Source organism: Falco cherrug, chromosome 9, assembly GCF_023634085.1.
Source record: "Falco cherrug isolate bFalChe1 chromosome 9, bFalChe1.pri, whole genome shotgun sequence".
NCBI lineage: Eukaryota > Metazoa > Chordata > Aves > Falconiformes > Falconidae > Falco > Falco cherrug.
Genome location: NC_073705.1, coordinates 26,208,280 through 26,222,124, shown reverse-complemented (window position 1 = coordinate 26,222,124; position 13,845 = coordinate 26,208,280). Strand labels below are relative to the sequence as shown.

The 13,845-nt window shown below is 47.7% G+C and overlaps 1 protein-coding gene across 1 annotated transcript in view; it reads left to right on the top strand.

Moving 5' to 3' along the window:
* The first annotated feature begins 400 nt into the window (after nucleotides 1–400).
* SORCS3 (sortilin related VPS10 domain containing receptor 3) overlaps nucleotides 401–13,845 on the top strand; it is a 304,363-nt gene continuing 290,918 nt past the window's right edge. Inside the window, exon 1 of the mRNA XM_055720617.1 lies at nucleotides 401–1,037. Within this exon, the coding sequence (XP_055576592.1) occupies nucleotides 444–1,037 (594 nt within the window). The 5' untranslated portion in view covers nucleotides 401–443. The remainder of the gene's footprint in view (nucleotides 1,038–13,845) is intronic.

The following is a 13,845-nucleotide window of genomic DNA, read 5'->3' as shown; positions in this document are numbered from 1 at the left end:
GACTCGGCGGTGTATTTCAGCGGCGGCGGCGGCTTGGCAACGCTCGGGGCTCCTCCCCCCGTGTGGTGTTACCCTCTCACTTGATCAAATCCTTGAACGTGAACAGTTTCACTGAAAAGCACTTTTCAAAAAAAAAAAAAAAATCCACCAACAGTAAGGAACAGAATCCAACTACCGAGGAGAGAGTTTTTTTTCTTCTTTTTTTCTTCTTTCCTTTTTTTCTTTTTTTTTCTTTTTTTTTTTTTCCCTGGTCATCGTCTCAGAGGCTGAGGAAGGGGGAAGAGAAAGACGGAGAGCGAGAGAAAGAGGAGCCTTTCGCAAATAATAATTATTATAATTAGAATCCGGCCCCTTTCTCCTTAAAAAAAAAAAAAAAAAAAGCTCTAAACGCAGCGCCTGGTCCCCCCTCCCTCTCCAAGCCCCCCGACTCGCTCCGCAAAGGCATGGAGAAGGGGACCAGCTGCGCTCCGACCTGCCACACCATTTTTCTCGCCTGGACATGGCTCTTACTTCTCTCCTGGTGTTGCACCGGCGCCGAGATAACTTGCGGATCCTGCTCGTCTCCATCGCCCTCCTGGCCGCCCGCCTCGCCTCGCCTTAGGCAGGAGCAGCGGCCGCCGCCGCCGCGGGGATGGCGGAGCCGGCCGGGCGGCCGAGCGCGGGGCTCGGCCGGGTCGGCGGCCGCCGCGGAGCCGCTGCCGGGCGGGGAGCCGGGGGGCCGCGCGGGGCCGCGGGGAGCGGCGCTCCGCTCGGCGGGGGCGGGAGGCGGCGCGCCCGGGGCCCGGGGCCCGGCGGCGGCACGGACCCGGCGGAGCAGCGAGGGGCGCCGGGCGCTGCCGGCGGGCGGCGGCCGGGGTGTGCCCGCGGCCGAGGGGCAGCGCGGCGGCCGGGCGCAGCCCCGCGGGCCCCCGGAGGAGGGGAGAGCGGCGCGGCTGCGAGGGGCAGAGGAGCTGCGGCTGGCCAGCACCACCTTCGCGCTCACCGGGGACGCGGCGCACAACCAAGCCATGGTGCACTGGTCCGGGCACAACAGCAGCGTGAGTACCGCGCCGGGCACCCGGCCGGCTCGGCTCGGCGGGGGGAGGGGGGAGCCGGGCGCCCGGCCGCGGGCGGGGTGGGGGGCTGCGGGGGCAGAGGGGCGCCTGGCGGCCACCGTGCTCGTGCCGCCGCGGGAGGGGACGGGGAGCGATGGCCGCGGGGAAGGAGAAAAGTTTTCCCGGGGAGAGATGGAGGGGAGTGGGACCGGCTGTCTGCTCCCCCGCCCCCCAAGGCAGAGAAGGGGCTGCCGCAGGGGCCGGGCCGCCCGGAGCCTCGTGCTTTGCGGGATGCCGCTCCCCGCGCCGGCTGTCCCATGTGCCGCCCAGCTGGGTCCCCTTCCCCTCCACCTCTTCACATGCCATGTCCACCTCGGCACGCATCGCCGCCTCCGTGCCGGGGGGGCGACCGATGCGCGGTGGTGGTGGAAAAGCCCACCCATCCCACCCCCCCCGCTGTGCGTGCAGGTGCCAGGACAGATCCCATTAATTCATTAAGGGCTGTAAAGCCCCCACACACGGTAAGGGGCTCGGAGAGGAGGCAGGTAGTTGCCAACGCGGTGAAAAGTTTATCAAAAATCGATGGCATTGCATGCCTTTTCCCTGAAGTCAATTGATAACAAGTCGCTGAGGTGGCCCCGAAAGTCTGCGGGACCGTGTGTGGTGTCCCAAAAGCCCACACACCATCGTGCCATGGCAGGGCCGGGCCCTCCCTCACACCCTGCTCTGCAACGCCTGGCAGATGGCTGCGGGCAGAACTTCAACTTTCTTTTCGCTTGGTATCAGAAATACTCTTTCCATGCTGATGTGAAGTCAGAGAGCAGGTGTAATTTAAAGGGCTCCAGGAAACCTTTACATCTGGTGAAAATATTCCCGTTATTCTGATTATTATAGCTTGTTACTGCCTTGAAAATGCCTCTTTTATTGTTTTGCCACTATTGGAAATAGGCATAAAGCAATTAACAGCATAAAACGGATCAGTTGGATTTTCAGTAGTCATTAAAAAGCAAATTGTCTGTCTGTCTAACTACGCACCAGCTATAGCTTCATAATGTACAATTCAACCACCTCTGTTTCTTTGACTGGAAGTTTTTTTGCTCTATTTATTATTGCTTAGGCAATAATTCTGACAGCAATGTAGATGTTACTTTGATTTAACCAGTTTTTAAAGGTAGTTGTGCTTGCCAGACATGAATTCCACTCTCGTTAAAGATGAAAGCAAACGTTCAGGAGAAAACAGCTGCATGGTATATTTTGGCACAGTACTTCTCTTTAGGATTATTTATTTTTAATATAACTCGGCATGTAAAAAAACCTATATGTCCTCTCTTTTGTTTCATTTTGGTGCTGAAGCAAGGGGTGTTGAGCAAAAGAAGGTAAAATCCCCCTCCATCCCTTCCCAGGATGGATTTCCAATAGCCTTGACTATTTCTGGTTAAAGTAGCAGAGAAAACTAATTCTGTAGGCATTTGCAGGGAAAAGAAAGGTTATTTTCTCTAAAGCACAGGTCAGAAAGTGATTTTCACAAAATTCTCCCTCCTGCCCTGGTTTCTTTTACAGGAATATGCCACTTAAATAACTAGTTTCTTTTATTCTTTAACTCCAGGTGATTGAGGAGGTTTATAAAGGAAAATGTCTTGATTGTTCATGACTTCCCATTAAGATTTTACACCTCAAGATACCATGCATGAAATCTTCCAACTCAAAAGCACAAGCAAAAGCAAAAGACTGGTGTTTATTGCCAGTGTGGTGTTTGTAGGAAGGAAAAGCAAGCGTGTTAATAAAGGCTAGCATTATCTTTTTGTGATTTTTCTAATATGAGGTTTAGCATCTGGAGGATTTTTCTCTTCTGTCTCTTGGAGAAAACACGTTACATTTAGTGATTAACTGGATTTTTTTTTTTTTAAACAGTGTAGAGGGAAAGTTAAATGCTTGAACCTGGGTACTTTTATTTATTAGCAGAGAAGGCTGAATCCAATGCCTGTTTTTCTGCTGCAGTTCAGTTTTTACCTGATTCTACTGTTGGGGTGTCTGTGGCACAGGAGCATCAAGCTATTTGCCCAAGGTCACTCAGGGAAACGGTGTGGCTTCTTTTGCCAGCCACACCGGTTCCCAGTCACTCACCTCAAAGCATATATTTTCTTAGGTCACGGTATACCTAAAGCAGCAGGAAGGTGTATTGAAAATGGACAAAAGATATTAACTCATGTGTCATGATTGTGCCTAGGGGAGCAGGTAGGACATGTCTGTATGCTATTGTTTCCAGGCTACCAAAGCAGCAAGGAGGTGTACAGCTTGCTTTTACCAATTCCCTGTTAGTCGATCGGACTTCAAAACCTGAGCTTTTGACACTTAGGATTTATTAAAAACATAAGTCAAATTTGATGCAATGAAACAGTATATTTCAAATCAGATGTTAGTGCTGGGGGATTCCCACCAACTGGATGGATTTTCAAAGAAGAGAAAAGCACAGTAATAAAAACGTGTGTGTTTTTTTTTTTTTAAACTGGGACTTATAGATCTACAAATACCCCATAAAAGGGAGATCATGCAGCTGCTGCATGTCCTGTTACCTAGAATGTTAAACCTTCTGTGGGGTTTTTTTCAGTATTTTAAGAGCAAATCCTCCTCCCTCTCCTATTCCCCTTTTCTCCCACATCCCTCAAATCTCAATTTAACTTGTTAAAAAATAATCCCTTCCGGGCAGCAAACTTTTGTTTTCTCCATTTGCAGATAGCGAGGTCAGGGTTAGGATAGAGGCAAAAGGCTGGTGAGATCGGGGAATTTGGTTTCTCTGCTTTGTCCTGCCCAGAGGCTTTTTCTGTGACCTTAGGAAAGACAATTAACCTCTCCGGATCTCCTCTTCCATGTTAAATGAGGATAGTACTACTTAGCTACCACAAAGTGGTGGTGTGGAGCAGAATTCATTTCTGCTTTGTACAATACCTGAAGACCTTCAAGTGGAAATTGTTAGGAAAATGCAAAAATACTATTCCTTGTAGAAATCAGGTTTGTGTTCTCTGTGCTCTTGAGAAGGGAACTTGGCTTAATTCAGTGGGTCTGATACTAGAAAAAGGAGAGTTGTACTTGGGTGTCAAGTATCAGTCTGCCCTAAAAGAAGCATTTATTAAGAGAGGTCACTGAAGCTCTTGAGGGACCTGGTAGAGATCAGATAAAATGTTTTCTTGCTAAGGTCTTTCTGAAGGAAGGAGAATTTTTAGTGAAAACTACTATTATTCCCAGAAGATCTGCAAGCCATTCTTTTTTTGAAGCCATTCCTCTCTGAACACACACAGTGTACAAGTGTGCCATTCGGTGAGCAGTAGCATCCTCTGCACTTGTTTCCCCTCTCTCTAGATGGTTATGTTATTGAATGAAATTTTTCCTCGTTCTGCTCACCAGATGCTCTTTCCAACCTTCCTGTGAAGATGATCTGTTTCCTTAGATTATTTTTTTCTTCCTTCCTCTCTCCCTGATTTCTAGGATAAGGACCTGCAAAAATAAGTAGCAGCACCTTTGATGCTATTACAGCTTTAAATCTCGCTATCTTGTTTCTTGACAATAGTTTTTTCAAGAGATTTCAATAAGCTACCGTGGAAAAACACACTTGCTCAGATTGCTCTCCTGATATGATCACTAGTGGAATTGGTAAATGGGGACTGTTGTCATTAGGTTTCAGAGTTGTCACTCTGATGAATGTAGCTGTTTATAGGAAGTACTTAATTCTGTCCATGCGTTTTCCATGATGGAAGTACTACAAATTCTGTGGTGTTGTGTGTGGGGTTTTTTTCATGGTATAATAAGCAAAGATGCACATTTTTAGCTCTCTTTTTACTTCTAGAAGACACTTTTAATTAATTGTCCGTGGAAAGGCCTTGGCTTATGATCATCGTATGCTTTAGCTATCCCATGTCTTTCCAGTAACCAGGGGCAGACTTCAGACATAAAAATGTGAAAATGCATCACAGTAAGAGCAGGAGAGGTCATTGACTAAGGCATGTGCAGATTTGCAGATTGTTTCAGCCAGGCCAAGTTCTTGTGTGATCCTAGGGGTTGGATTCTCCTTAGTGTAGGAAGAGTGTCAGCAGTGCATATTTTTATCTCAGGGCAGTGCAGAAAATAAACCTGGAGAAAGTATAGTGTGACTGAGCAGTATAGATGCTACTTGTGCAGACCACACAGTTGCATTGATGCTTATGGTATGATCAGGCTCTGAAAGTTGGGGAAGGCAGGATGAGAGCTGGTGGGAGACTGAACTGGGACCTTGTTTTATCTTGTCAGCCATACTATAGTGTTTTGTCCAGAGGTCTAGTAAGCCTGTGGCTATCGTCTCTAGAGTTAACATGGTTGCGAGATTCACTCCAAGACTGGGAATATGAGATGTCTTTGGGATAAGGCTCTGGTAAAGAGGAGGCTAAAAGTACTACAGCCACCTGAAATAGAGTTAGAAAGAAGATGCAGCTTTTCGTAGTGGTTGAAGAGGAACTAACGTGTGGCAACACCACAACATATGTTAGATTGGGCATTAAGAGGAGTTTCTTCTCAAAGAAAGTGGTGTACCAAGGCATCAGAAAGTTTTGGGGATCTCTGGCTTTGGAGATTTTCAAGACTCATGGACATGATCTGATGGTAACAACCCTGCTCTGAATGGGCTTTTGCGATTCTTTTCCTCCTTCTACCACTGATGCTGTTCCTTTACACTGTGTGAGCTCTGAGGGCTGGCAGTGAAAAGCAGGTTGTACAAGTTCTCGCGCTGAAGCCTGTCTCTTCCGGGAATGATTCTTCTGAATGCTCTTGGCACTGTTCTGGTGTGATCTGCTAATGTACTGGTGGTTTGATGCTGAGACATTACTCACTCCCATGGCGAATTACAAGCTGGGGAGGCTGATGGGCTTGCTGTGTGCCAGGTAGTTTTTCATTAAGACGCCTAGCAATGCAGTGTGTGATGGGCAGAATGAGATGGGCAATATTTGCAATTCCAAATAGTCTGCTATGCTTGGAAGAGAGGAATGGGAGAAAATGAATCTTTAGGCAGGCAATGCTGCATTCAGTTGTCAGCCATGGGTAACTACTCCAACAGTCCAGTTGGATTTCAGTCTAAAATTTTTACTCCTAGAACGCAAAATGGTGTCAGAGCAACCTTATTAATTGCGCTGCATTTGGTAGATATTTTAATTGCTATTCTAGATGGTTTCTTTCTCAAATGGCCTTTGGCTAGGTTGCGGCCTTGTTGCCACTGAAGGTGGGCCAGCTGTGTCGCAGTGCCTTGATGCATTTCCACTTTTCTGCTATCTTTGGTAATGAAGTTTGCCACTGAAGTCCTTCCCCAGGACTTTGCCAACCCATTTTTAATTAATATTCAAACAGAAGATTGAGAAATAAAAATGAAACTCTTGCATGGCAATTGCTTTTATGGTTGCGTTGAGTCAGTAGAGCAGGGAGAAGGCGTCTAGAAAATATTTTTCGGGTTATTTCTCTCCAGACCGATTTCATTGCAAAGGCAGGTCAACGTCCAGTGGATGTGCCTTGATGTTTCTTGTGGATCCCGTGAAGCTGGCAGATTCCCCAGGCCATTACCCTGCCTAGCACAGCAAGCTGTCGATGTTACTGAGGCTCAGAGCTCAGTAACAGAAATGCTTCTGTTCTAGGTGCCTGTCAGCAGTTTCGCTTCAGGCCTCAGTACTTTTGACTTTTTCATGATCAGGAATGAGGCCTAGGATTTGTGGCTGAGCTTTCACCGTGATTTAAATGCAAGCAGAAATGGCTATGTGATTCTTTAATTAATTTTTGTATGGAAAACATCCACACAATTAGATGACAAAGTATTTTGAAAATGGTTTTGAGCAGATAATTGATGTAAGGCAGGAGAAATTTTTCCCAAAAGGGAAGTGAGATGAGACAATATTTTCTTAAATTCAAGGCAGTGGGAAGACGACACTTTCTGAGAGTGCCCAAATTTATAACTGGATTAGTAGTAGATGTTTTAGAAAAAATATGAAAACAGTGTAATCTAATGGGTAAAGCACAGGTTAAGGAGCAAAGATCTTTAATGCTGGTTGTACTAAAGGATACTGGATGCCAGTCTTGCAAACAGTCAAGAATTTACTTAAGTCATACCGTAGTGTCATGCTCCTTAAGCTCCCTGGATGTCTGTGGATAGAATGGAGGAGAGCGGGACATGCTTAGCAGAGTTAGTACTCTCATACAAATCCAGGTTCATTTCAGGATTGAAGGCCAAGCCTGAGTTCATGGTTGGGATTGTTCTAGGACAATTGCAAGGAACCTGCTGGTTATGGAGTTAAGGCTTGGGATCAGCTGGGACCCAGTCCAGTTTATCTTTCAGTGAGAATCTGTGTTTAAAGGTGTGGAGTCCAACCTGCCTCTAATCGAGAGAGTAAATTAAATGTGTTCCTTGTGAAGCATTGAATGCTGTAAATGCAGAAAGTCTCAGAAGCAGCCAAGTATTTGGTTGGATCCTCAGTGTACATTGATGTAGGACTGATCTAGGTTAATTTACTGTAGTTGAGAATTCAACCTGCAGTACCCTACAGCAGCAAAAAATGTAAGTAGGAATGAAAAAATGGGTACAGAGGGGAGGAAACATGGGCAGTACAGCAGGGAGACCTGTGGGCACTTCACGTTCTCTGAGTTACAGCCACAGGGCTGGGGGGTGGATGAGCTTCCTTCTCTCTTCTGCACAGCTGAAGCTTCCCTCTCTCTTCCTTGGGCTCTGGGAGGTGGGAGTTTGAACCACACAGTAAGTCATGCTGGAGACTGATCCAGTGATGTACTCGGCAGAGCCCAACGGGGATTTTAAGCTGAAATAACCCTTAGATGGAAAATACTGCTTTGCTGAAGCCACCCCTTTGTACGCGAGTTTTTTGGTTTGCTTCAACTCCCTGCAGGAATCCAAGGCAAACAAATTCCCAAATCCTAACTTGTGCTTCTTGTCCAGGGAAAGCTGCAGCATCGTTGTTAACATTTCCTCCATGAAAAGAGAAGGGCATGGCAGTATTTCCTTTCCTGCCTTTATGGAGGCAGTGGTTGTGAGGCCGAGGAAACTGAATAAAGTTTGCTGCACATTTGGAGAGCATGGCTGTGTGGGTGTTAAATACATTTGATAAATAATCTGCTATGGCATTTTCAGAGTCGATTCCCAGCCCTCGTGGCCAGCAGAGTCCCAGCACAGAGTAAAAATCAGAAAAGTTTGATGCTGAATAATCAAACCTCTCTTTTATGTCCTCCCCTCTCAGTGCTGAATGAGACCTGACCGCTCTCCCATTGAAGTGACGGCAAAGCCCCCCTTGCCCAAGGACCTCCCTGACACGCAGGCTGTCATGGTGCTTTCTCCCCTTCGTATTCTGATGAGCGACACGAACGCTGGCCAGGCAGATCTGCAGAGCACTCCAGGGCCTCAGTGCCCAGAATAGCATCACTTTTAATTAGCTCCAGCGCGGCTGCCCTGCCCCGGGGTGCGGGCGGTGGGAGAGGCTGCGAGGAGCGGGGCTGGGCGCTAGAGGGAGCGTGGGCATCTGCTAAAGGGAGGGAGGCGCGGCGCGGGGCGGGGGGCGAGCTGGGGCCTGGGGATGCCGCTGGAGAGGCAGACCTGCTGAAATTTTGATATGAAAACCTGCCTGGGGTCACTGACTGTGAAACTCTTGCTGTCTGGGGTTCCCTCTGCGAGAGAGGAAAATAGTCCTGGCATCCACTCGGCCGCGGCCAGGCACCTCAGCCTTGCACCGAGGGGTCTCTCGTTGCTGCCAGCTTTGTCTTGAGGGTGGGCGTCCCAGTGCAGGGGTCTCTCACCTGCTGCAGCCTGAGTGATGTGGCCTGTAAATTGCTGGCAGTGCAGCAGGGGTGATGTTAACCTTTGGGGTGCCAGGAAGCAGCAATGAGAGCCCAGGCCTGGAGACTGCAGCAGTGCTGCTCCCCGCTGTGTCTCCGGGATAGCCCCGAGCACTGCTGCTGACAGACCCACCTTGCTGCCCACCTTCTGCCCCCTGCAGCAGTCACAGCTGGCAGAGGAGGGCAGGGGAGCTGCTCTTGGTTGCCTCTCTCCCAGGTGCCTGGGCTGCAGAGGACAGGCTTGTCCTGACAGGTCCCTGCCACTTGGGACTCTGCAATATTTTGAGCAAGTTTTGAGGATGATGCGCAAGTCTTAGCTTTTTTGTTCCTCTCTTTCTTTTCTTGCAAGTGTGGCAGCACAGAAGGGGCTGGAATTCATCCCAGCTGCTGCACGGTGGGACAAAATAACCTTTCTTCCTGGGAAAAGTGGTTGCATGGTGGTTGCGCTTCCTGGCCTCCTTGGGACTAAAACGGATGTCTGGGACTTAGAAACATGAAGACCGAGCACTGCAAATTGCTTAGGTCAGTGGTGGGCTAAAGGCCTTGGGATCCTAAAAGCAGCTGCTTTGGCCCTGTGTCAGACGGCTGCGCTCACCTGTGATGCTGCGCCCGCCTGTGATGCGTGGGTACTGCTGGCACGGTTTCAGCGCAGTGATGCTGCGGCTGTGCTCTGGAAACACAGAGTTTCTGAGTCCCTTGTGGGGGGTTGGTAGAGGGCTCCAGTGAGGGGTTAGTGGAGTGGAAGGCTTGAGCACAGAGCTCCTGTTGACTTTCAAGGCAGGGAAAAAGCACGGTTGAGTTTGGATGCGCTTCCTTAGCGTGCCAGAGTCCAGCAGGCTGTGCATGCAGGTTTGTCTTTGTGATTTTTGGACTTGCCGTTGTGCCTAATGGGGGTGTGCATCGCCCTGTGCCTTGGCTTCCCGATCTACAGGGAAGAGTTAACTCACATCCAGGGCTGTTCCCAAGGCTTAAAATGGATGGATATTTGCAAAAGCTTTTGGGTGGAAGAGAATGTATCAAACATGATTATTTAGCTCTTGCCAAAAGTGCTTTAGGACCTCATGGGTGCAGGGAGGAAGGAGTGGGAGCTCTAACTGGTTGTTAGCCTTTTCCTGTGGTTTGTGCCTGATTGGAAAATCCCCCCCCAGCTGTGATCAATACAGAATCACAGAATGGCTGGTGTTGGAAGGGACCTCTGGAGATCATCTAGTGCAGATAAACAGGGCTGTCTGTCTGCAGTCCTTACTTGCCTGTGTCAGATGGCTGGGGGAAATTCTTTCTCCACAAGGTAGGGGGGTGGATGACTGTACTTGTGGGCATTTCTCTGTTCTAGGCTTCCTGTCCTTTACCACTGAACCCAGCCAGTTTTGTGCTAATTTTTTACAGTGTAACAGACATGACTGTACTTACAAAGCTCTTACGCTGCCTACTTCAGCTGTGTATTTCAAAGGTCACTAAAAGGAAGGGCAGTAGTATTATGGTTTTTGTTTGTTTGTTTGTTTTGGGTTTGGTTTGTTTTTTTTAGAAACTGACGCGTGTGAGAGGGGAATGATCTGTTCTGGGTTGTGCTGCTGATCAGAACTACAGTTAGAAGGCAAGTTTTCTGATGCCTGTCCCTTATTGATATGGCTTAATAACAAATGACTTATTTTCATCTGCCATAGCTCAGATGCTGGATGTATTTAATTTTAGATGAGATTGCCTGAAAGAAAGGAAAAATAGGTGAGAAGAGAAGCTAGGAGGGGGAAGAACAGGACTCTCATTAATAATAGAAGAGTGGAACATGCTCAGCTAAAATCATTAACAGATTGATCAAGTTAATTTAAAACACTGCAAAGTTCTGGCTGAAAGTGATTTAAGAGCATCTTTATCTGCTGTTCTAATCCTTTCACTAGCATGACTTTCCAGGTAGAGTTATTTCTGATTGCAGCTCCTTTTCAGCTGGATGAGAACCGACATGGTGAAACTGTGGGAGCTGTGATTTTGTGCTTCCATTGGAAATACAGAAACAGGAAAGGGGTCACATGGAACTGGCTCTGAATTATGCAGCTTGTTTGTAATGGGCTGGAACAACTTAGGATGATTCATAGCAGGCCACATGCAGGTCTGTGTGCCTGTCTGTGCCATCTTGTAATGGCATAATGTAGTAGGATGCAAAGTTCAAGAGTCTTGTTAGCTTTTGGAATCATTAAGGTGGCTTCCCCACCCTTTGTATTACACTTCACAGCCCAAGGGGGAAAGTCTCTGCCCCATCCCAGGTGCAGGTGAAGGACTCCTGTGTGAGCTGGGGCAATTAAATCTTCCTCCTGCCCTCTTGGATGGGGCTTGGCCTGGGTCTCCCTATGTCAGTCTTCTGCAAGGTGGAGGGCTGTGGCAGTAAGGTCCTTGTTCTGTCACCCACAGTGTCTTTCTAGCTTTGCTCCCAATCAGTAAAATGTTGGTAGAACTTGACACTATAATGGGAGTGGGGTTGGGGGTGCAGAAGGGTATCTGGGGCTGGATCCCTGCACTCCTGGGCACACCTACCATCTGCACTGGCACGAGCTCTGTGTTGGCAGTGGGGTTTGCTTCTGTTTGGGTATCAAAAGCCTGGTGTAAGGCACGAGACTGGTGAGCCTGCATGTAAAGGAGCATGGTGACCTTGTGCATGGGAAGCCTTGCTCAACAGCATGTGGTGGGAGAGGCAGGCAGGAGGTCTCTGAAAACCACATTTGCTATCTGGCCTGAAAACAGGCTTGCCTATAAGATGGTGAGATTGTAAACCAATACGATAGCCATGCTGCCTGAGAGGACAGTTATTTTAGAAGAGAGAGAATCTTTATCCAAGCATACTTTGGCAACTATTGGAGCAACACCAGGAGAAAGCCCCATACAGTCATGGTGGTGGCTGTATCAGGTGTTAGAGATATGATAGAGTTGGTTCAATTATCATTGGCCAGACTTTTCTGGGTAGCTGAGCCTTAAACAGAAGGGCTTTCAGAAAAGCATGGGATATGGAATGTGGCAGAGAAAGGTCTGGCCGAGGCACCCCACCAGATTATGATTTCTGCTGAGTGTTTTTGTGGCTCTGCACCAGCAGCTGTACTGAATGCTTATCTGTCCTGTGAGAGCTGTCTGCTCTCTGAAGGATCAGAAAATGAGTAAAATGCCTGGTGATTTTGCTACGCAACAGAAGTCACCCATCACTTGTCACTTAACCTTTTGCCCTTCCAGGACTCTTCTGTCTCTCAGTGCTTTGGTTGGTTGTTTTTTTTGTTTGTTTTTTTTTTTTTCCTTCTCTGCCACGATCCCTCGTTCCGCTGCCCCTTTGGAGCGGTAAATAGCAGCAGTCGGTGCATCGCTTTGTGTGTTGAGCTGAGTTGGCTGAGCATCGCAGGTGTGTGTGGGGGCTGGCTGTGGTCCAGGCACTGATCAGCAGGAGCCCTGACAGCTGTGAGAATGGACACTTGGGTGGCTTACGGTTCAGTCTGGATATTATTCCAGGACCTGCTCCTTTACCCAGCTGTACTTGAAGGAGCTCTGTACCTGTGTGACCCCTTTCCCCCCTTGAACTCAGTTCAAATTGGCCAGCAGGTCCCAGTTACCCCTCCCAGGCTGGCTCACCGACAGCATGGTCTGTTGCCTCCGAAGCTGAAACTTTGTTTCTTTTTGCAGGCAACTTAAAACAGCTACAGCATCAGCACCGAGGAAGCCTTACTTTACGGAATTAGTAGTGCTCACCATTGTTTTTGCCAGCCTGCCTGGGAACTCTGTTCCTTTAATCAAAAGGCAACATCGCTGCTAGCGTAGCATTCTTGGTTTGCTTGTACTGCATCTCTTTGTTGCAGGCTCAATTCTACCCTCCCTTGCTTTTAATTAACTTAAGATTATCTTCATTCCTTGTTCCTAGCTCATATTCTACAAGTAACAAAGCCTGCCTTTCTGGGTTGCACTGAAGTTTTGGTCTGGTGACTCTTAGCTTTCTGTGTGCTTTTAAAAATTATTTTATTTTAAAGGTTGTTTTTTTTATATGTGCTTCCTGTAGTGCTACTGGAAACAGGTGATAATCTGGATTGGGGAGAAAGTGTCTCAGTGAAAACTCACAGAAAGGGGAAACGTGTAGGTCTAACTCCAGTGCTGAAGAATGAGATCGAATGTTAAATGGTAAAATAAAGTATTGGATCATTTGAGAATGCTACATCTGCTGTAAAATGAGAAATTCTTGTCTTATTCCCCAAAGACAAGGGTTAGCAGTTATGGAAATCGCTGACTAGTGAGGGCTCTTCTCAGGCTGGGGCTTGAATGAGCTGCAGAGGTTTCTTTATGTGCTCGTCCTAGTGGGGACAAAGGTGAGAGGCAGGAGCTGATCCATGGAACGTGAGGGTGCAGGAGTGAGCTGATATGCGTATGAAAGCATGCGGTGTGGTTTGTTTGGCAGGTCATGGGGAACCACTTTGTCTAACGCTTTCTTACCTATAGGAATTGACTGTAACATTTATTGCCATTGGTAGTGAATATGTTTGAGTATGAAACCTGCTGAGTATAAAACTATACCTGTGTTTATCGCAATCAGCTGCATTGTGAGCACCTGAGAGGAGGAGGATGGGAAGGGCTTTTGACATCTTCTAAAATTCCATTTCGATCACTATGTGCTTATAAAAAATGTGTTTTAGAAATGTAGAAGATACTATGTCAGTGTTTACATGTGTGTAAGGATATGTGACCTGGTAACTATAGAACTAGGTACATAACTATTTAACTAGATAAAATGTAAGTACCATGCAACCAGAGATGACTTGGGACTGTAGTCTGATTTCGCCTGCATTTCCTCCGTTTTTTCTACACCCTCCTGCTGTAGCTCGTGTGTCCTAATCCCTTTATATGGGATTGCAGGTCCCTTCCTTCTCCTCCCCTTGCTGTGGCCTTTGGACAGTTGCAGTGGCTCATATAGCCTCTGGTATGAGTCAGGAGTGAAAGTTTTTTCTGT